This window comes from Cryptomeria japonica, chromosome 9 (genome assembly GCF_030272615.1).
Source record: "Cryptomeria japonica chromosome 9, Sugi_1.0, whole genome shotgun sequence".
NCBI classification, from domain to species: Eukaryota; Viridiplantae; Streptophyta; class Pinopsida; order Cupressales; family Cupressaceae; genus Cryptomeria; species Cryptomeria japonica.
The window spans coordinates 561,286,743-561,311,330 of NC_081413.1; the positions used below are offsets into that span (position 1 = coordinate 561,286,743).

The window sequence follows — 24,588 nt, forward strand, 5'->3', positions numbered from 1 at the left end:
ACAATAGATGGAACCAACATGAATCATTCCTCATCACATGATCTAGCACACTTGAAGGTGCCACCTTAAAAGTCATATAAGTAGAACCCTATTGGTCTTCTAGAAAAAAAATTATTGTTTTTTTCCTCATCTTCAACTATTGCATGGTTCCATCACCATCAAAGTCTTCGTCAAAGTCCTTTTCGGAATCTCCATTGTAGTCTTCATTTTTTCCATATGTCTTTGGTCCTCCCAAGAATTATGTAAACCTTAATAAAGATTTCTAATCCTATTGTTCACAATATCTTTTATTTTAATTTTTAAAATGCTTCCATAATACATGTAATTAGTATATTTATCTAGCTCCTTAATCATATATTACATATCATTATTATTTATCAATCTAAATGTAATCTCTCCTATATTTATCCCCTGTTCACAAAGTAGAAAACTATATGTAAGAACTTGTGTATCATCTTGAATGAGAAAAAAAGATAATTACAATAAAGTAAAGAATAAATAATTAGAAAAAAGAAAGATTTTTTCGTAACGAAGAATTTAAAAAATAAATAAATTATGATGTACAATTTTTTTCTTTTTGGATAGAAAACATAATCTCTACATTGAGATAAAATTAGAAAGATACTAAAAAGAATTAAGAGAAAAAATGAAAAAAAAACTTGAAAGTGATATGACTTTCACATAGAGGACCGTAGAAATGTAAATAGATAGGATCTTCATAGGAAGAACACTTGGAGGAAGTTGAACAAAAATTGGATGATATTTTGTACACCTCTTCTATTTAGGTTCCATGGTAAAAAATTCAAGTCAAAATTAACTGACGCTTTGGTGAATGTGAACAAACTAGGTAATGTAACTATATTAGACCTCACCATTTTCACAAACCAAAGTAATAAAGATGAATTTGAACATACCTATATCTCTTATGATTGCTCTATCTATCCAAATCACTATATGATTTTTACTAGTTGACAAGGATGGTGTGCAGAGAGTACATTTCCTTATGCCACTTGTCAAACATAGAATAAACGGGTCAAATGAAAACAAGTGTTAGCGATTCGAAACTCATTTAGGGATGGGTGGAAAGATGATTGCATGTATTATGTGCTTAGTAAGCTTAATCAAAACCTTTGGCCAAGGTTGTGAAAAGTTCTTGTTGTACTAGTCAGTTCACCAAGACTAGATACATATAACCTAGACAATGGGTCATACAAGTTAGTAGGGGGGAATAGTGCACATGGATTACTAGAGTTGTGTGGGTATCTAAATACTAAGCTCAGACGGAAACTAGACCTAGCCTTGTGTTTTCATCCATGCAAAGGGTAGGATTACTCTTAGAAGGGGAGGTGTACAACAGACAACTAGGTCTATGCTTGCATGGAAAGCACCCTAATAATTCTCCCTCTCATGCAAAATATATCAATAAGTGAGATTCAATAATGTCAAGTAGAATTTTCTGGACTCTAACCACTTCTTTGTCATTCTTACTTATGGTTAGCATTTCTTGATAGGCAAGAAGTAAATATCAAAATAGACTCTTTTACAATCATGTTTACTTTCTAGTTATTTCAAAATGATTTAAACGAATAATAATGATATTTGGATATTTTCTTGTTCAAAAGAAATAGAAATTGAGTTAGCTTCTCTTGGTTTTTAAAAGTAATAAAATCATTTACTTTTATTGTTAGTAAAGAGTTATTGTTAGATATGGTATCAGAGTCAAGTTAACACTAGACCTAAGAGTTTGCCACTTGAAATCTATTATAGAAAATTGAGACATATTGAATTTTGGGGTTACAGGATGTGGATCTGTTGTACACCTAGGAAAAAGGTCTGACTTTTGCAACTAAATCTAGATTGGAGAAACAAAACTAAATTTGAATACACCTATTGCAATTTATCTTTAGACACTAAAACAATGGTTGGATGACTTAGGAAGGAGAGACCAAAAATACTTACTATGAAGAAGAGTACATCATAACCCCAATTTTCTTTTAAATCAAACATGAACCAAGTGCCACCTCAAAAGGCCCCATTTGGAGAGAGAAGTATATACATGTTACTGAGATAAAGACTTAATTGGTTGTAAAGAAAAGTGTATATACCGATTGTGTGTATTGAATACCGATTGATCCAAACAAAGAAATTTGATAAATCAATTAATTCCAATAGAAATATTTGCACCTAAAGATGAGTTTCCTTCAATGACAACCCTAAATACCATTTGTCTCATCAGATGAGTGTTAAGTGCCAACAATCTCCCCCTTTGGCATTGATGGCAACACTCATGTGAAAAATGATACCATCTCTGAATCTACCTCTAAATCTGCTCCCCCTGAGTTGTACACACCTGCTATATACATCGGATATATTCCGTGTAAGTTATATATATGTTTTTCACTGTATTCCTCCCCATTTGACATCAATGACAAAGGGGTGCCCACAAAGAATTTTGTACAGAAATATACATGTCGGTTCTATACAAGCTTTGAAATATCAACATACATAGTCTTAAAAAATAAAACGTAAGTGTCCCAAACTGGCTTGAGAGAGTAAGGAATGGAGGTGAATCCATTCGAGAGACTAGCATAATACTCAATTGCCTTTGATTCTACGGGATCCTCCTTCTCCATATTAGATATACATTCAATCTTATGAAATAATAAGTTATCTAGCTAGGGACCTATGAAATTTCAAAGTTCAGTTGCTCTCTTTATTACATTGTCCCTTTCCTTTTCTAATTTCAAAATTTGATCCATAATAGCCAAAATTGGACCATCCAAAGAATTGGTTAGATTTACTAATGAGTTATAAGAATTGGAAATCTGAATCAAATTATTTCTATAGTCTAAGATTTGCTTGTCTAAGGTGGTTGTAATCTTTGCAAAATCTAGACAAGTCTTGTAAAATTTTCCTCCCTTGGCCAGTTCTACATCAATGGATTGCAAGTGAATTTGTAGTTTACCTTTCTATGATGCTATCATTTGCAAAAATCTTTGTTTTTGGGCTTCAACAAATTTGTCTTTAGCCTTAGTTATTGAAATCTTGAGAAAAGAATCATAATGCTTAGGAATAAAATCAACAATCTCCTTCAATTTACCAGATTAGCTTGTGCTCTTCTGTACCTAAAAATTAGGTACCAACCTGTTCAAAACCTCAAAAGTGTTCTTGATCAACTCTTTGTCTTTTTCTTCCTCCTTGGCCAACTCCTGAGTTGCTTGGGCCTGGAGTGTAGTTGCCACCAAAATATTCTCTACTAGAGACATCTTATGATAAGGCTTGTCAAAATTGATAGAGAATGACCTTGAAGAGAATTTAAAAGAGGAAATGGAAGAAGAGGAAGAAGCAGATGAGATCAATGAGATTGAGGAGGACTCAAACACCCCGAAACAAATCCCTAAGGTTCCCAATGTGTCTGGTGATGACGAGATGGTCCCCTATTCCCAAGACTCCCCTATTAAGACTTATAACAACAATAATTTGTATTATAATTTATAGGAGCTCAAGGAGAGAGTTTCTACTCTTAAGACAAAGAACGAGGAATAGAATCTGAAGATCAAAAATCTGTGTGATGCCTTAAGCTCCCTTTGCTGCGTTACGAATGGGGTTATGAAGAATGTTATTTTGGGCATGGTTTCCGGTCAGGGAAGGATTAAAAAGAATAAGAAGAAGTTGGCGAAGCAGGGTCATATGGAGCAAGCTATGGGTGATGAGGAGGAGCAGATGGATACCTAGGAATATAATCTTGGAAGACTCCAGTGGGTCTGGAATTTGCTTAAGAACTATTAGCTGCTCTTTGGGTTCTTTTTTTTTCCTTTTTGCTTATGATCATATTATGGATGTGTGTTGGGTCTGCATACCTTTTTATGTTAACTTTTATTATGCTACGACTGATATGACTTTTAGTAATATGCTTACTGCAGATGTTACTGTAAAGACCTTTAGTAGAATGCTAACTGATGATTTTTATAATTGGGATGATAAGTCTAGAAGTTGGAGGTTAGTTAATTAGGATGCGTAGAAATAACTATAGAACTATAAAAGTTTTTTATTATTTTTTAGTTTTTTAGTTTTTTAGCGTCGTCTCCCTACTTATATAATCAAAAACATATTCCAACAACTATAATATCCAACAATATATAATTCATATGATACAAATAAGAAATAAATATTGTATTCCTAATAAAATAGATTATATTTATAGAAATTATATTCATATATTGATGAAACACACATCTAAATACAAAATTTTCATATAACTTAATTAACAATCACTGTCGAAAGCATGTTGGTCTTCCCCCATGGATTCGTCGTTGCCTTCTTCCTCAAGCTTCTGAGAATCAACAACCAAAATCTCACGTAACTTCTGCTCCACCTTTATATACTTAGTGGATAATTGAGAAATTATCTTTATCTGTCAATTGTTTCTCCACATTCTTCAGCTTGACTTGAAGCTCAGATTCTCTCAAAAGAGTGTTTTGCAAATCTTCCCAGAGAGCTAATAATATGACTTGCGTATTACTATAATGATTTTCTATAGCTATTACAAGATTTCCAATCACTATATCTTCAAAGTTATCAATATTTACTCTTACTTCATTTAGGCTTTTCATGAATTCTTTTTTCCTTAGATTTTTTACTCTTACTTCATTTAGTCTTAATCTCTAATATTCTTGTCAATGAATCTTCCATAAACTACAATAGATCCGTGAGTAAGAAATTCTCTTCTCTTAGACTCACAATTTTCTTCTCTTGATATTGTTTGACATCATATGTTTCATCTTCTTCAAGCTCCTCTTCAATCATTTTAGCATCCTCCTCTTCAGCCGAATCCAAGTTGTCAAGAAATTCTTCAATAAAAAACTTAACATCAGCATCTTCTTCTTCCATCTCTGCTCAATGGTTCACCAAGCTCTAATATCAATTGTTAATTTAAACAAAGAGAGAAAACCATATAATGAACACAAAACGGTAGAAAGGAAATAACACAAATGCAACAAAGAAGACATGGGAAACAAATTTATAGTGGTTCACCCTATAGGCTACGTCTGCACACAACCATTTATACAATCACATTCAGCTGTGAAACAAAGAGCTAGAGACAGTGAATGGTCATGTGACCCTTGGACTTTATATTCTCAAAACTAGCTTTTTAAGTAATGCTCTTATCAAATATATTTTATGGTTAGTGTTAATAATGAAATGCCAATAAATTAAATATACAGAATTGAAATAAAAAAAAAAATATCATACAATCAGAAACAAAGAAACACCTAATTTATAATGATTCACTATAAAGACTACATCTACTTTGAGGCATGGAAAAACTCTTTACTAATCTCTTTTTCTACCATGCATACAACAACAGTTTGCACCAGAATGTGAATGAGCTCAGAGACAATTGGAAGGAAAAAAATAATTGACCATTGGATTTTATATATCAACATTTAAATATTATTATTTTATTTCTTTGCTTTGTTTAAATGCTAATTAACAATGTCAGTTCTTTAGAAATGTACTGTAAAACTTGAGGCACTCCACGTGTTGATTGACGCAAGAGTACTGTAAAACTTGTCAAAAGTATAGTAAAATATTTGCAATGTTTATCTTGGAAACCCTTCTCCTGTTTATCATTTTGGGGCTCGGTTTATCATTTTGGGGCAATCAAATAACTTGACAGACCTGGCAAGCAAGGGGAACTTAAATTTCAAAAAAAAAATAAGATGGAGGTTTATTACTATATGCATACATGCCAAACTTATATTTTTTTCTCGACTTTTATTTTGAATATCCTAAGAGATGTCGACTCTCTCGACTATCTTCTAAGTCTCCAAAAATAAGCAAGGAGGGAAATTCTTATTTTTAAAGATTACATACTATTTCAGATGTATTTGATTAAATATAATTAGAGGGATTCTAGGCATTAGCTTTTCTTGACAAGTTTTTATATGCTAGAGTTGGAAACAGTTTTTTGAAATAAAAAACTTTTATGCTACAAGGATTGTAGGAGGAATAGAATTGCGTCAAAAATAAAGTATGGGGACACACTTTTTATTATCAATGGGGACTTTAAAACCAGTAAGACTCAATCGGGTGAAAATTCCAAAATATGGTTAATAAGATTCAGTCGAATGAAACTTGTTGTGTAATCTACAATATTTGTATCAATATTATTTGAGCTGTAGTAAGCAAACATTTTGCTTAGCATGTTTGGCCTTCTCTAATGCTTGGCTATGTATTTGAATGAGATACCTATTCTCAAGGTCATCATAGGTAAATTCTCATCTATATCTGGGAGCAAAGGGCTACATTGTTTTTTTAATTGAATTGTACTATTTTAATGGAACTGATGTTATGGACAAAAGAATTAGGGATATGCTATCAAAATCGCAGGTGAAAAAATAATAAACCTGTCTAATTATTCTAATTCATAGAATCCACTTTAATTATATCCCAGTCAATTATGACATCAGAACCAACAAATCTATGCTAGCATGGTTCAATAATATCCTTTAAATTTTGTTTGGCACTTCTTTGTGCACAAAATAATCATAACATATTGGTCTACACATACCTTCCAAAGTTTAACTTTTATATCTAATGTTGTGTATGTAAACGTATTATCTTATGAAATTTCAATTTATCAACAAATATCATCACATATAATTAAAAATTTTAGAAATACATAAGATTAATCAATCATCAATTTATTAAAATAATAAACAGTAATTCCACAATCTATAATCAATAATTTCACATTCATTGCACCATTTCACAAAGGAATCTATTAGTAACAACTTACATCAAATTCAACTAGTATCAAACAAAATGATCATCTTATCAACATTATTTGAGAAAGAGCGAGACTTAAGTATTCCTAGCTAACATATATGACAACATTGTTTCACCTTTTAAGTAAGTAGTAGACAATTAACCATAAGTAAGAACAAGTAACATTCATACAGTTCTTAATTTAATTTAAAGCTAATAATGGGAAACTTACAATAGCAAACCTACTAATTAGTATTTCCCTTATTTTAAAAATTTGGTACTATGCAAATGTGTCAAAGCAAGTATCAAATTCTATTTCACACCTGCATAGGAAAAACAAAAATAATAATTAGCAGGATCACTCAAAATAACAAATAGCAATTAAGAAAGCTTTCTACAAAACCATAATTCTACAAAACATAATCAAGGATCCAAGAACTTAAGTATCCAAGCTACAAACAAATTAATTTTATAAAACATAAGCAAAAATAAAATAAGTGTAAAGAATAGCATGAGTACAGTTAGCTATCTACTATATATTCTAAACATATTAAACATATGAGGCATTTATCTCATTATATTTTCATATTGTGTTTCATAGAGTGTACATCTAGCTACAACATCAAAATAACACAAATCATAACCTCATTCTTACTTAATTTATACAAATCTTGCTTCAATCGTAAATTACTAGATGGGGGAAACCATACTCATAGGATAGAGAAAAATAGGGCAACCAACAAAGTAGAGTTGGAGTCAGAAAGAAATAACCAAATTCTAATCATAGCATTTGGGACTTCTTATATAACATTTTAACTTAAGAATAACATTTTAACTTGATAAGATCAAGAATTATTAAAGGAATATTTCTTCCTATGTTTAACATCTATCCCCATGAAACAATTAATAAACATCAACTAAATAAACAACAAAAGAAGCTAGAAACATCATTTGAAGCAACAACTAAAGAAGCTATAAACCATGCTTACTATTGTGATTATCATGTTGACACCATGCTTCATTACCACATTTCTTCACTAGTTTTTTATTCTTTCTATTTTGTTGATTTAATAAATACTCAAAATGCAATATCAAAATTCTCTATTTTCCATTCTCAAAATCTAACTATGAAATTATTCTAAATGTTAGTTTTCTAAACATTAAGCTCTTTTCTAGTTACTTCTTCAACTACCTGCAACATAATTCTAGATTCTTTGTAGGGAATATGTTTAAAAAAACCTATAACATTGCTAAATAAAGCTAGAAATAATATATTGCTACAACTTTCTTAGTCACAATTTTTGATTAATAATTATAAGTTTTATTTTAAATATTTTAATTGGTTGTTATTAAAAATTATGAAGAAGAATAAAAAGTCTAATCTTCTTAATATTTCATTAGTCTATAGTTTATACCTTGATTTCAAGATTCACATACATATCCTAGTCTGCAATATGCAAATTAAGAGTGGAATAAATAATTTATACTCTTATTTGTAACATAAATCTGAAAATGAGTTTGAGGACTCAATTTTTAATAGGGAGGAAATTAAGAGCAACAAAGAAATCTAAGATGAACCCCTCAACCTAGTTCTAGTTCTAACTATTGCCTCTTTCATTTCCTTGTGGCAAAGAATCAATTTAATGAGGCACCTGAAGGGCTCAATTGTTTAATGGATTATGGAGATGATGAAATGGATGGGAAGAATGCTTGTACTTGAGAACCTAGTATGAAATGGATTATCTAGGATACAAAAGTAATAGCGAATGCATAAAATGCATAGAAAGTGTAATTGAGAACCTAGTTATGCCCTGCACTATGAGAAAAAATATTGGGAGAAAGTGGAAGAAGAAAGTGTAAGGATCCACAAGTGAAAGAAAAAAGATTGATGGGCTATATCTCTTAATGCCTCTATGTTGTTTCTTCTTTGTGTTGTTCCTATTAGTAGATCCTCATAGGATGTTTCTCTAATTCTTTAGTTACTTGTTTTATAGATAGATTATAAGCTTTTTGATATTTTGATTGTTAGGTTTAACTTGTAAGTCTTTGTTTTGATGGTTTTTTGTTTGGATGTATAACAGTATGGTGTCCTTTCCCACATAATATAATAAAAAAAATAGAGGCCAAAAATCTTAATAATTCACAAAAGCAATTTTCTAAATTTTCTTTATGATACTATTCATCATTCAAGAAACTATTGATAAAATTTTTGAAACAGAAAAAATCAATTAAGAAAAATAACTCATCCCAGAAAAATTTAAATATTACTACAAAACAAACCCAAGTAACATAATATAAAAATGTTGGCAGTAAAAAATAATAAATTCTATAAAATAATATAAACGGTTATCCAAATTCATTTTTTCTCTTAATTCTTTTTAGTATCTTTCTAATTTTATCTCAATGTAGAGATTATGTTTTCTACCCAAAATGAAAAAAATTGTACATCATAATTTATTTATTTTTTAAATTCTTCGTTACGAAAAAATCTTTCTTTTTTCTAATTATTTATTCTTTACCTTATTTTAATTATCTTTTTTTTTGTTCAAGATGATACACAAGTTTTTACATATAGTTTTCTACTTTGTGAATAAGGGATAAATATAGAAGAGATTACATTTAGATTGATAAATAATAATGATATGTAATATATGATTAAGGAGCTAGATAAATATACTAATTACATGTATTATGGAAGCATTTTAAAAATTGATACTATCAATTACCTAAATTGATATAAAAATTAGAACCTTGAGAACCATATCTTAAATAACAAATTTGGAAACACACAAATTCCTTGTGATATACCAATACCAATGCTAAAATATTAATAATCTGAAAGTCTAAGTAATCTTGATAAAAAATAAGTTTCATATTTTGAATGTCTTATAGCTTGAACCAACCTAATACTGGTGTAGATACTATCAATTACCTAAATTGATATAAAAATTATAACCTTGAGAACCATATCTTAAATAACAAATTTGGAAACACACAAATTCGTTGTGATATACCAATACCACTGCTAAAATATTAATAATCTATCACTTGGATGCCATTAGAGAAAGCTTTTCTAAACCTTGTGAAGTCAATCTATCACTTGCATGCTATTGGTAAAATTATGCCAACCATATTATATGGCTAGATAATTATTTTGGTAGAGAAAACTTCTTGAATCCTACCATTATAAATCAATGATGAGATTATCCATAAAAGGGTCACATGTTTTACAATTTCAATGATCACTTTATGATTTACAAGTTTTCTATCAATATAACAATTTCATTTAATATAATACTAAATTTTAAAAAATCCATATAATAAAGAAAAATCACATAGTGGCTAGTACTTGGCTTGTTTTTAGTATGGTTTTAATAATAATTATGATTTAATTTTAATAATGATTATATTTTAAAATTATAATAATTAAGATAAAAAATTAAACATAATTATTTCATAATAATTAAAATTTTACTAGAAAAAATTATATAAATTAAAGAAATCATAAAAAAAATTTAATTTCACAAAATAAAGTTAAATAATTGATATAGTTTTAGATTTAAATCTATTTTAAAAAATAAAATATAATAAATAAAAATGTATAAACAAAACTATATAAAAAATTAAATATTAAGAAAAATTAAATTAATAATAAATAACAATAGTTTGATAGATAATAATTTTATAAAGTTAAATTAATTAAATAAAAATAGTAATAATTTTTTAAATTCATTATCATTTAAATATAATAAAATATGTATATAAAAGTATAACTAGTTTTAAACATATTAATTCAATAAAAGAAAATTGTAACTAAAAATAACAAATCAATTTTTACTTATATAATTATTATTATAAATATATATCCTTATTATTTGATTTGATTATAGATCTATTTATGTTATAATAATATATTATTAAAATAATATAACATTATAAAATTCTATAAAATGTGCCGGAGTAGACCAATAAAGTTAAATTAAATTAAAAAATTAAGGAAAAAGAATAAGTAATCATATCGATTAAATTCTAGTAAAGACTCTTGAAAAATATAATATTAATTATTTGTTCATACCATAGAACTATTGGCAAGAATTTGTATTTCACTTGTTTTAACAAATAGAAACAAGTGCCACATAGTGCCAAGTGCCTTAATAATTTTCTGGTCTAAATAATTTTATCTAATAAGCATTTAAACATGACAAATGAATTGTGTGAATGTATAAGATTTTGATTATTAATTATTATTAAAATAACATATTATTTTTATTTTATTTTTTAAGTTGTAAAAATAAGCTTCTGAATAATTGACTTGTTTGGAAAAAAATAAATAAATAAACTGATTTAACTTTTTTTTTTTAATAAATTAATAAACCAAAAAATATCATTAAATTTGGCATTCAAAAAACCTGCGATTATGCAACAAAAATATATTTTGTAAATTATAATGTTAACAAATGTGCATCTATACTATCAAATAAATTAAAAAAATTTAAAGAAAGAAAACTAATTGTTTTTCATTGGTCTAAATAATTTTTTTTAATAACCGTATAAACACAATAAATGAATTTTCATTACAATAGTATAGTACTAATAAGATATTTTTTCTAATTTCAAAAATATTTGTCTAAACTAAAATATAAGTGTTAATTTTTTAACAATTCATATTTAAAAAACAAATTTTATGGATTTTTATTGGTTGAAAACTTCAACCATGTGGGTGATTAATGAGGTTCAATTGGCATAATTTTCAAAAAAAATAATTAAATAAACTTGCTACATAATTGTGTGTTATCGCAATGCTTTTTTTCGCCCATAGAAGATTAATTTTATCTTATCTCTTATCTCTTATGGATTTCATAAAAGATTGGTCTGCAGCGGTCGATCAATTCCCATCCTCGCCTGCGATTTCTTATAAAAGTTTGCATGTGGAAACTATTTTCCTACTCAGAAATTCTTCCAATAACAACGAAATGTCATGCTCCAGGTAGTCATATGTTCAAGTTCATTAGCTTGCCATGTTCTTGAATGCGCCCTGGTCGTTAGTTGTTATACGGTAGTTTACATATGTCGTGATAGGACCATTCCCAGAAACATGGATTAGGTTCTCAGTTGATATTTTTCATGAACTGCGATGGCATGGTCTGTACATAATTGCTTTGAAATTAAATCAAATATTTCCTTAGAACTCTTCGCAATTCACAGATTTTCTTATAAGTATAATGGCTTTTAGATTTTGCAATTGATGCAGTGTGGACCTTTGGTACGATAGAGTTTTGGCTCTTTTAACTAAATATCTGAAAATCCAGAGATCGCGGTTGATTCATTTTCTATATGGTACTACTGAATCTCACACTTTATCTCATATTTCAATTTTATCTCAGGGAATTTGGATGGTACTCCTATTTGTGGGACTTCCTACCAGATATTGATTCTTCCATTTAACACTTTCTGAACGGATTGGGATAAAGTCATAATTAATATATGCAAATTTGAAGCTAAGGTTATGAGGGTTGGTTATCATTGGGTATGTGTATAACATATTTATGTGTACGGCAAAAAATCGCTTCAAATGTATTAGGAAAATCTTTTCTGTGCTTTAAATGAACTAGCCCTTATCTTATTTCTCATTATGAGATAAATGGTTTAATGATAACCTGTAAATCTGCTAGCAATAATTAATGAAAATGCTCCTTGTAAGGAAAGTGGGTTTTATATTTTAATTTATGTTTATAGTTGTAAATTTTTGGAGTAACAACCAATTAACTGTTAATTTAAACAAAGAGAGAAAAACATATAATGAACACAAAATAGTAGAAAGGAAATAACACAAATGCAATAAAGAAGACATGGGACACAAATTTATAGTGGTTCATCATATAGATTACGTCCACTCTCAACAAGAGAATTCTATTCATTAATGGTTCTCCAAATACATAACATATATAACTACACACGGTCATTTATACAATCACATGCAGTTGTGAAACATAGAGTTAGTTAAAGTGAATGGTCATGTGACCGCTGGAGTTAATATTCCCAACAAACTCCCCATGAAGGCCAACTCATACAGCCATTCACAACTACATCCTGCTTCAATTCCAAAGCTCACATTACATCCACCCTTCACGATTTTAACTTCACAAACTCTTGTCCACACAAGCTTCGGATTAACCTTCTCCAAATCAAATCATCCCTAAAAACTCCACATAGAATATTGGAATATAATCTCAACTACCTCCACCGTATAGTCAATCATGTAATATGAACCCTCCATATCAACATTAATATTTACCAGAAGCTTCTATCTTATCAACTTAATTGCACAACCACCTACAAGGAAATCCCTGAAAACTCCACATAGAATATTGGAATATAATCTCAACTACCTCCACCGTATAGTCAATCATGTAATATGAACCCTCCATATCAACATTAATATTTACCAGAAGCTTCTATCTTATCAACTTAATTGCACAACCACCTACAAGGGAAGTTTCTTCTAGCTACCTCCTGCACAATCTAGAAAGATCTAAGTCCTCAATATCAAGAGGCATTTTCGTAATTAGTAGGAAGGAAGAATGAAAATATGGTTTGATAAAAATTTGTCTTCCTTGTGTGCTGCTCTATTTTCTCCATACTCTATTTTTGTGTTCTATTCTCTTTCATTACCAATATGTGGTATCAGAGCCAATGGTAACGTAAAGAGCCTTGAGACCCAGAAGTGGTGAAGTGCATATACAAGAAACATCTGGAGGTGCTCTAAGTGGTTTAAGAAGGGATTAGTATGAGGGACTGCTCTACCACTACAAGAAGTGTTCAAAGTTACATATATCAAAGCTTGTATTGTAAATCTGAGAAGGAATAGCTGAAGAGAGGTGATCATTGAAAACTATTTTGTTTGCTGCAGCCAGTTTTAAAAGGAGAGGCAAGGCAACCATATCTAGTCAAAATAGATTGTTGCAGCCGTTGAAGCCATCATTGACAAAGGAAATCACAGATTGAAGGTTTACAGTTATTAAAATCATTGTGAAACTAATCACAACCACAAGGAGAAGAAGATGCCGCTGGAAAGAGACAGCATAGGAGATCTATGTTTTGATTTGGTGATGACCTTGGAGAAGAAATGTTTTTAAGTTGTTTGTATATGTTGTATAGAGTTTGATGACCTTGAAGGAGAAATTGGAGACTCAAATGCTGTAGCTTAAAGGAGGCTATAGCAGTTAAAAAGGTTGCCAAAAGGAACTGCCAAAAGGAGAAGACCAAAGATTGTGAAGGTGTACAAAGTTGTTTAGAGGAGGAAATTTGTAGTGGCAAAAACACAGTCAAGTGATAGGGCAAGGTAAGTTTAATTTTTATTTTTATTTTTGTTTCAATGGGTAAAGTGGATAGAATAAAGAAAGAGAAAACAAATTATTTGGAAAAAGAATTTAAGGAATGTAAAAAGAAAATATCAAAAATGAGTTTCAATGGGTAAAGTGGATGGAATAAAGAAAGAGAAAACAAATAATTTGGAAAAAGAATTGAAGGAATGTAAAAAGGAAAATATCAAAAATGATAAAGCTTTTAAAAGAGAAACAAATGGAAAAAGGTCAACTGTTAGATGAAAATTATAATCTTGAAACAGAACTGAATGAAGTTAAAGATAAAAATAAGGAATTAGAAGAGAAATTACAATTATTTGATGATGTCAAAAGGAAGTTTGATGATTTGGAAGAAATGTCAAAGAGGTTAGAAGAAGAAAACAGTTTACAGAAAAGGAAATTTTTTTAATCTAGAACAAGAGAATGAATGTTTGAAGTTAAAACCATTATTAAGATTTATGTTCATCATTTGGTGAAACTGATTTAATTGAAACTATTTTTGATATAAAATGCAAGAAAGAAGATGAGATTGTGTTTGCAAATTATGTTAGTTGTGATGATAAGAATATTGTTTTAAAAATCATGAAGAAAATGGGTTATAAAGGTCAAGAATTAGGAAAAATGAACAAAGAATGAAAGATCCAATTGAACCGAAAATGAGGCCCAAGTATGAAGGCCTTGGATATAGCAAAGGTAAAAATGATGTTCAACATGGTATATGTTTAAATAAATTAGTTCAAAGAATGAAAGAAACCCAGTGTTCTCATTGCAATAGAGAAGGACATAGAAAAGAGATGTGTTGGGATTTGCATCCATGTAAAATTTGTGGTTTGAGAAATCATTCTAAAAAAATGTGTTGGAAGAAAGAATCAATATCAAGTTGTATAAAAATGGATTGTGGATGGACCTATGTGAAGAACAATAGAAGTAATGAAAGGTTTGAATGTCCAAAAGGGATTAAAAATATTTTCAGCCAAAAGAAATCATTTCCCAGGAAGACATTTACAGATTGTATTATGTTTTGAAATTTAAAAACAAGTGTTTGAAGAAACTACCGCAGCAGTTGAAGAAAACTGGAGTACATGAAAGAAAGAGGAGTTGATGAAAGAAATTAGAAAAATCAGAGTAGGAGCTGTAGCAACAGCAAATTAGCAAGAAAAACAAAGAAGAGGTTACAGACAAAAAGGGAAGATAATTGAAGAAAGCTGGAAAGAACAAAAGAATGGATAGTATATTGGTAACTGAGACTAAGGAGAAGTGTTGGACTATAATGTCAACTACCTCCACCATATAGTCAATCATGTAATATGAAGCCTCTGTATCAACATTAATATTTATCAGGAGCTTCTATCTTATCAATTTAATTACACAACCATCTACAAGATATTTTCAATATATACAATCAATATTTAGTTTTCTGGAGGTTTCTTCCAGCTACCACCTGCACATTCTAATCAAGAGGCATTTTTGTAATCATTAAGAAGGAAGAAATATGGTTTGATAAATAAGAATTTCTGTTCGTTCTGTACTTCTCTGTTTTCTCCATACTCTATTTTTGTGTTCTATTCTATTTCATTTCCAATAGAAAAGTCCATCCTCAACATGAAAAGCCAAAACTATGATAGTGTGTGGTGCCTCTATCATTTCTTTCAACTTTCTCTCATCCTCTTTTATCTTCACAATTCCTTCCAAAACCAAATAAAAATACAGAAGGCCTCACGTATCCATAGAATTTCGCTAGGGAATTCATCCTCATGAAGTTCAATACAACGAAATTTAGAAAAAAAAGAATTGTGACGGAGGATAAGTTGTTGCAGAAGAGAAGGCAGAACTTCACGGTTCATCAGACAATTTGCTTGCATAAATACCTTAGTGGCTTCATTACTTAATTCTCCCACACCATGTTCCAGGCTTTTTCACCAGTCAGTATCAACAGAAATGATAATCATGTTCTTCACAACAGTGGTCTTGTCCTCCACCGAGACATTAGAAGTTCCATCTTTGCTAAGTTCGGGCACGTCCACACACAGAAGAAGAGCCTCATTATATTCCACAGCGTCCCACGGCTTTCTTCCAGCCAAGTTTGCCTGAGATGCCACCGTAAAAGGATTGTTGAAGATTTTATTCACTCCCAAACCCAGACCCCTCAACGGATGTAGAGGAATGTTAAAAAGGTTGGGTAAAACTTTTCTAACGCCAAGGCTAGCCGGTATTGGGAACCGATTGTATTGACCATTGATCAAATTCATAAAACAATTTCCACTGTCACTATCTACTGGCATGTGAACAACAGGCCGCGATGATGAAGGTTGAACATTTAAAATTTCATTGTGACTGTCTTCTAGCCACACAGAGGAAATTCCATTCTCCTGATGCCAAAAATTATGAAACTCCTACTCTTTCCTGGCCTTCTACAGCAAGGTATTCGGCACAAGCACAAAGCTCTCAGACCTAAATGTTTCCTCTTTCTCTACGATTCCCTTAGTCACTTTCTCCATCACTCTTCTTTGCTCTCCCCTTATACGCACCTCAGACACAGTATTCTCAGACTTCAAATTTTGGGGAGAATTATGGAAAAGGATTGCTCTGGTTTGGGAAACCTTGCCAATATCACCGTGGCAATCACCAGACTCCAAATTCATATAAACTGTGTTCCCCTTGGCAAGCTCCCTGGCCTGTTCAAGCGACTTTATTTCCACAGCCCTCGTCCCTTGGCCATACAGAAACTCTTGTCGCTGTTCTCTCAGGGTAACACAGAACTCAGCCATCGCTGTCGAAAGCATGTTGGTCTTCCCCCATGGATTCGCCGTTGCCTTCTTCCTCAAGCTTCTGAGAATCAACAACCAAAATCTCACGTAACTTCTGCTCCACCTTTATATACTTAGTGGATAATTGAGAAATTATCTCTATCCGTCAATTGTTTCTCCACATTCTTCAGCTTGACTTGAAGCTCAGATTCTCTCAAAAGAGTGTTTTGCAAATCTTCCCGGAGAGCTAATAATATGACTTGTGTATTACTATAATGATTTTCTACAGCTATTACAAGATTGTCAATCAATATATCTTCAAAGTTATCAATATTTACTCTTACTTCATTTAGGCTTTTCATGAATTCTTTTCTCCTTAGATTTTTTACTCTTTCTTCATTTAGACTTAATCTCTAATATTCTTGTCAATGAATCTTCCATAAAGTACAATAGATCCGTGAGTAAGAAATTCTCTTCTCTTAGACTCACAATTTTATTCTCTTGATATTGTTTGACATCATATGTTTCATCTTCTTCAAGCTCCTCTTCACTCATTTTAGCATCCTCCTCTTCAGCCGAATCCAAGTTGTCAAGAAATTCTTCAATAAAAAACTTAACATCAGCGTCTTCTTCTTCCATCTCTGCTCAATGGCTCACCAAGCTCTAATATCAATTGTTAATTTAAACAAAGAGAGAAAACCATATAATGAACACAAAATGGTAGAAAGGAAATAACACAAACGCAACAAAGAAGACATGGGAAACAAATTTATAGTGGTTCACCCTATAGGCTACGTCTGCACACAACCATTTATACAATCACATTCAGCTGTGAAACAAAGAGCTAGAGACAGTGAATGGTCATCTGACCCTTGGACTTTATATTCTCAAAACTAGCTTTTTAAATAATGCTCTTATCAAATATATTTTATGGTTAGTGTTAATAATGAAATGCCAATAAATTAAATATACAGAATTGAAATAAAAAACAAATATCATACAATCAGAAACAAAGAAACACCTAATTTATAATGATTCACTATAAAGACTACATCTGCTTTGAGGCATGGAAAAACTCTTTACTAATCTCTTTTTCTACCATGCATACAACAACAGTTTGCACCAGAATGTGAATGAGCTCAGAGAAAATTGGAAGGACAAAAATAATTGACCATTGGATTTTATATATCAATAGTTAAATATTATTATTTTATTTCTTTGCTTTGTTTAAATGCTAATTAACAATGTCAGTTCTTTAGAAAGGTACTGTAAAACTTGAGGCCCTCCCCGTGTTGATTGACGCAAGAGTACTGTAAAACTTGTAAAAAGTATAGTAAAATATTTGCAATGTTTATTTTGGAAACCCTTCCCCTGTTTATCATTTTGGGGCTCGGTTTATCATTTTGGGGCAATCAAATAACTTGACAGACCTGGCAAGCAAGGGGAACTTAAATTTCAAAAAATAAAATAAGATGGAGGTTTATTACTCTATGCATACATGCCAAACTTATATTTTTTTCTCGACTTTTATTTTGAATATCCTAAGAGATGTCGACTCTCTCGACCATCTTCTAAGTCTCCAAAAACAAGCAGGGAGGGAAATTCTTAGTTTTAAAGATTACATACTATTTCAGATGTATTTGATTAAATATAATTAGAGGGATTCTAGGCATTAGCTTTTCTTGACAAGTTTTTATATGTCAGAGTTAGAAACAGTTTTTTGAAATAAAAAACTTTTATGCTACAAGGATTGTAGGAAGAATAGAATTGCGTTAAAAATAAAGTATGGGGACACACTTTTTATTATCAATGGGGACTTTAAAACTAGTAAGACTCAATCGGGTGAAAATTGCAAAATATGGTTAATAAGATTCAGTCGAATGAAACTTGCTGTGTAATCTACAATATTTGTATCAATATTATTTGAGCTGTAGTAAGCAAACATTTTGCTTAGCATGTTGGGCCTTCTCTAATGCTTGGCTATGTATTTGAATGAGATACCTATTCTCAAGGTCATCATAGGTAAATTCTCATCTATATCTGGGAGCAAAGGGCTACATTATTTTTTTAATTGAATTGTACTATTTTATGGAACTGATGTTACTGAAAAAACAATTAGGGATATGCTATCAAAATCGCATGTGAAAAAATAATAAATCCGTCTAATTATTCTAATTCATAGAATCCACCTTAATTATATCCAAGTCAATTATGACATCAAAACCAACAAATCTATGCTAGCTTGGTTCAATAATATCCTTTAAATTTTGTTTAGCACTTCTTTGTGCACAAAATAATCATAACATATTGGTCTACACATACCTTGCAAAGTTTAACTTTTATATCTAATGTTGTGTATGTAAAGGTATTATCTTATGAAATTTCAATTTATCAACAAATATCATCACATATAATTAAAAATTTTAGAAATACATAAGATTAATCAATCATCAATTTATTAAAATAATAAACAGTAATTCCACAATCTATAATCAATAATTTCACATTCATTGCACCATTTCACAAAGGAATCTATTAGTAACAACTTACATCAAATTCAACTAGTATCAAACACAATGATCATCTTATCAACATTATTTGAGAAAGAGTGAGACTTAAGTATTCCTAGTTAACATATATGACAACATTGTTTCACCTTTTAAGTAAGTAATAGACAATTAACCATAAGTAAGAACAAGTAACATTCATACAGTTCTTAATTTAATTTAAAGCTAATAATGGCAAACTTACAATAGAAAACCTACTAATTAGTATTTCCCTTAGAATAAAAATTTGGTACTATGCAAATGTATCAAAGCAAGTATCAAATTCTCTTTCACACCTGCATAGGAAAAACAAAAATAATAATTAGCAGGGTCACTCAGAATAACAAATAGCAATTAAGAAATCTTTCTACAAAACCATAATTCTACAAAACATAATCAAGGATCCAAGAACTTAAGTATCCAAGCTACAAAAAAATTAATTTTATAAAACTTAGAAAAAATAAAATAAGTGTAAAGAATAGCATGAGTACAGTTAGCTATCTACTATATATTCTAAACATATTAAACTTATGAGACATTTATCTCATTATATGTTCATATTGTGTTTCATAGAGTGTACATCTAGCTACAACATCAAAATAACACAAATTAGAACCTCATTCTTACTTAATTTATACAAATCTTGCTTCAATCGTAAATTACTAGATGGGGGGAAACCATACTCATAGGATTGAGCAAAATAGGGCAACCAACAAAGTAACAGTAGAGTTGGAGTCAGAAAGAAATAACCAAATTTGAATCATAGCATTTGGGACTTCTTATCTAACATTTTAACTTAAGAATAACATTTTAACTTGATAAGATCAAGAATTATTACAGGAATATTTCTTCCTATGTTTAACATCTATCCCCATGAAACAATTAATAAACATCAACTAAATAAACAACAAAAGAAGCTAGAAACATCATTTGAAGCAACAACTAAAGAAGCTATAAACCATGCTTACTATTGTGATTATCATGTTGACACCATGCTTCATTACCACATTTCTTCACTAGTTTTTTATTCTTTCTATTTTGTTGATTTAATAAATACTCAAAATGCAATATCAGAATTCTCTATTTTCCATTTTCAAAATCTAACTATGAAATTATTCTAAGTGTTAGTTTCCTAAACATTAAGTTCTTTTCTAGTTACTTCTTCAACTACCTACAACATAATTCTAGATTCCTTGTAGGGAATATGTTTGAAAAAACCTATAACATTAAAATTTACATTACTAAATATAGCTAGAAATAATATATTGCTACAACTTTCTTAGTCACAATTTTTAATTAATAATTATAAGTTTTATTTTAAATATTTTAATTGGTTGTTTTTAAAAATTATGAAGAAGAATAAAAAGTCTAATCTTCTTAATATTTTATTAGTCCATAGTTTATACCTTGATTTCAAGATTCACATACATATCCTAGTCTGCAATATGCAAATTAAGAGTGGACTAAATAATTTATACTCTTATTTGTAACATAAATCTGAAAATGAGTTTGAGGAATCAATTTTTAATAGGAAGGAAATTAAGAGCAACAAAGAAATCTAAGATGAACCCCTCAACCTAGTTCTAGTTCTAACTATTCCCTCTTTCATTTCCTTGTGGCAAAGAATCAATTTAATGAGGCACCTGAAGGGCTCAATTGTTTAATGGATTATGGAGATGATGAAATGGATGAGAAGAATGCTTGTACTTGAGAACCTAGTATGAAATGGATTATCTAGGATACAAAAGTAATAGCGAATGCATAAAATGCATAGAGAGTGTAATTGAGAACCTAGTTATGCCCTGCACTATGAGAAAAATTTTTGAGAGAAAGTGGAAGAAGAAAGTGTAAGGATCCACAAGTGAAAGAAAAAAGATTGATGGGCTATATCTCTTAATGCCTCTATGTTGTTTCTTCTTTGTGTTGTTCCTATTAGTAGATCCTCATAGGATGTTTCTCTAATTCTTTAGTTACTTGTTTTATAGATAGATTATAAGCTTTTTGATATTTTGATTGTTAGGTTTAACTTGTAAGTCTTTGTTTTGATGGTTTTTTGTTTGGATGTATAACAGTATGGTGTCCTTTCCCACATAATATAATAAAAAAATAGAGTCCAAAAATCTTAATAATTCACAAAAGCAATTTTCTAAATTTTCTTTATGATACTATTCATCATTCAAGAAACTATTGATAAAATTTTTGAAACAGAAAAAATCAATTAAGAAAAATAACTCATCCCAAAAAAATTTAAATATTACTACAAAACAAACCCAAGTAACATAATATAAAAATGTTGGCAGTTAAAAATAATAAATTCTATAAAATAATAGAAACGGTTATCCAAATTCTGCTAACCTGTGAATAATATTCAACGCGTCTTGTACAAAGTTGGCAAACTGCTTTCAGATTCATTGACCACGTTTTTGTGGCAGTTGACAATCTTGATTTTGAGAAATCCCTTTCCAAATTGAGAATATTATTTTGCATGATTGGAGGGCAGTGTTCAGGCAGAAAAACCCTTGTTACACTTAATGGAGAATTTCTAAGAAGAAAACCCAAAAAAATCACTGCCTGTGCACCCTTGTCTGGCCCAATATGGGCACGCACCATCTTCAAATTTGGTAGTGCCACCTCTGCTGTTGGCATCTCATCTGATATCATCTCCTGTGTCAAACATATTGTGGGTTCACTCGTAAGAGAATTTGGGAAAAAAAAAGGCTACTCCAGAAATATAGAAGGTCCAAATATAATCTACAAGTATCATCATGTACCAATCACTGATTAAGAATATTTAACTTGAAGGTACAAAATACTAACTTGAAAACATTGGCCATGGATTGTCAACTCTTCAAGCCCAGGAAAACTGTTAAGAACAATAATACTAGGCATTCCTGGATTAACGGCATTGCCTGTATTGTAATTTTGAAGAATAACTTTTTTAACAGATTTCGCTCTTGAAATTTGTTGAAGTAATTTAAGCCATTTAAGCCCTGCGTATTGCCCAGAATCGATGAGGCCGATTTCCATCAAGCGTGGGCAAGTCAGTTGCAATGATATATCAGGTCTTAGAGCTCCTAGATGTATCCACATTAAATTGGAAGATTGTATATTCAAGTTTTTTAACCCTAAACAACGGAGAATCCCTAAATCTTGAAGATGTGGGCACAGATCCATGAATCCTTCAAACATAGCATCATCCAGATTCGGAATACCAGCATAACGAACTGCTTTCAAGGATCGGAATACCCCAAAATTAGTGGGCATCTTGGGAAGTTGGATGTATTGCACTGTTAAGACCGTGAGGTTTTCACAGCTAAAAATGGAGTCCCCAAGCTCCATCATGGGAGAAGCTCCATTGCTAATCCTCTTACCAGTCTTCGGATCTCTATTACAGATGTGTATATCCATGCGTTCCACCTGTTTTTCAGCTGCAAGGCGAATCCAATTGTTAATATAGGCAGCCTTAGGGTCATCCAAGGCAACTGTAAGCTCCAAACAAGAAAGACGAGTATCGAGGTGTAGTAGGGCATTGTTAATTATGGCCTGTATCCTGCCATCTTTTTGTTTCTCAAAATCCTCAGGACAAAACTTGAGCCTTGGTATTTTCGTCCACAAGAGCCGCCATCTCTGTGAGAGTAGGGAAGAGCGTACGACATCTCTGTAAGAAATCTTCGACAAAATATGATTTAAAAGAACATCATCAGATAATGCAGACAGCCTGTCTATTGCTGATGATCTTGCCATTAACCTTGTATATGCCATAACTGCTATATTATTTTCTCCTATCTTATGTCTGCCATTACAACCATTAACCATGGAAAACTACTGAGATCGCCCACTATGCGCAATGGGGAATAACAAAACACATTTATAATATCAGGAATCAATTCAATTCAACATTTGCGCTGTGGAATATCACATATAATAATATTAGCATACCTAGATCTCTAGAGAAAGCTATGTAGTAGATGAGGACAGATATTATTAAATGAACCCTAATTCTACCCTAATTTTATATCTGAGAGTAACCTAATTCTAACTATTATTTCTATTTTAGTTTCAATTGAACTCCAAATGACCTATAATTTGAATGTTCTAATCTTACTTCTAATTGAATTGTAATATATATCATATTATATTTATTTAAAAAATTATATTAATTTTAATTTTAATTTAATTTAATCATAATCTTAATTCTAATTGAAGAGTAACACTAAATCTAAGCTTAACTCAAATTGAATTCAAATTGAAGAATAACGCTAAGAGAATAGTTATTGTATATGAACTCTAACCCTAACCCTAATTTCATCATATCTATATTTGATGAATCCCAAATCTAACCCTAACCCTAACCCGAAGTGAATGATTACTCTAATTGAATTTAAACCCTCATTCCAATCCGTATTCCTTAATTATAATCTACTCATTATGTATTGTCTAACCATAAACAAGTTATCCTCGACCTAAAATATAACATATATATGATTATTATTATCTGTTACTTCATTGTGATATTACATTAAAATGTAATTTCTATTATAGTAAAAACTAATAATAGTATTTTAATGTTGAATGAAATTCAAATATTCACCTATTTTAATGTTGATGAAATAGGTAGAGGTAGGGGTAGCCCCTATATTCACCTGTTTGAAAGAAACCATCACCCTTATAATAGGTTGGGGTAGGAGTAGAGGTAGACCCTACTATTCTAAGGGAAGGTTCGGCCCTCTAAAAACATTATACCCAACTGATCCAGCAACAGTGGTTCCAAGTCCCATTGAAAGTTAATTGATCTTGTTGTCACATAAGCACAAAGTGTGTGTTATATATATATATATATATATATATATATATATATATATATATATATATATATATATATATATATATATATATATATGTATATATATGTATATATACATATATATATATATATATATATACATACATATATACATATATATACATATATATGTATATATATATATGTATATATATATATACATATATGTATATATATATATACATATATATGTATATATATGTATATATATGTATATATATGTATATATATGTATATATATATATATATATATATATGTATATGTATATATATATTGTTAATTAAGTTATACGAAAATTTTGTATCTAGATGTGTGT

The 24,588-nt window shown here is 30.3% G+C and overlaps 1 protein-coding gene across 1 annotated transcript; it reads right to left on the bottom strand.

Annotated features, from left to right (window-relative positions):
- Nucleotides 1–17,673: 17,673 nt before the first annotated feature.
- On the bottom strand, nt 17,674–23,190 carry LOC131858509 (putative FBD-associated F-box protein At5g56440). The gene is made up of 3 exons (XM_059211759.1): nt 22,246–23,190; nt 21,784–22,092; nt 17,674–17,679 (listed from the first exon to the last, which is right to left on the bottom strand). Exons 1-3 carry the CDS (start codon nt 23,188–23,190, stop codon nt 17,674–17,676), a joined length of 1,260 nt encoding a protein of 419 aa, XP_059067742.1.
- Nucleotides 23,191–24,588: the final 1,398 nt, after the last annotated feature.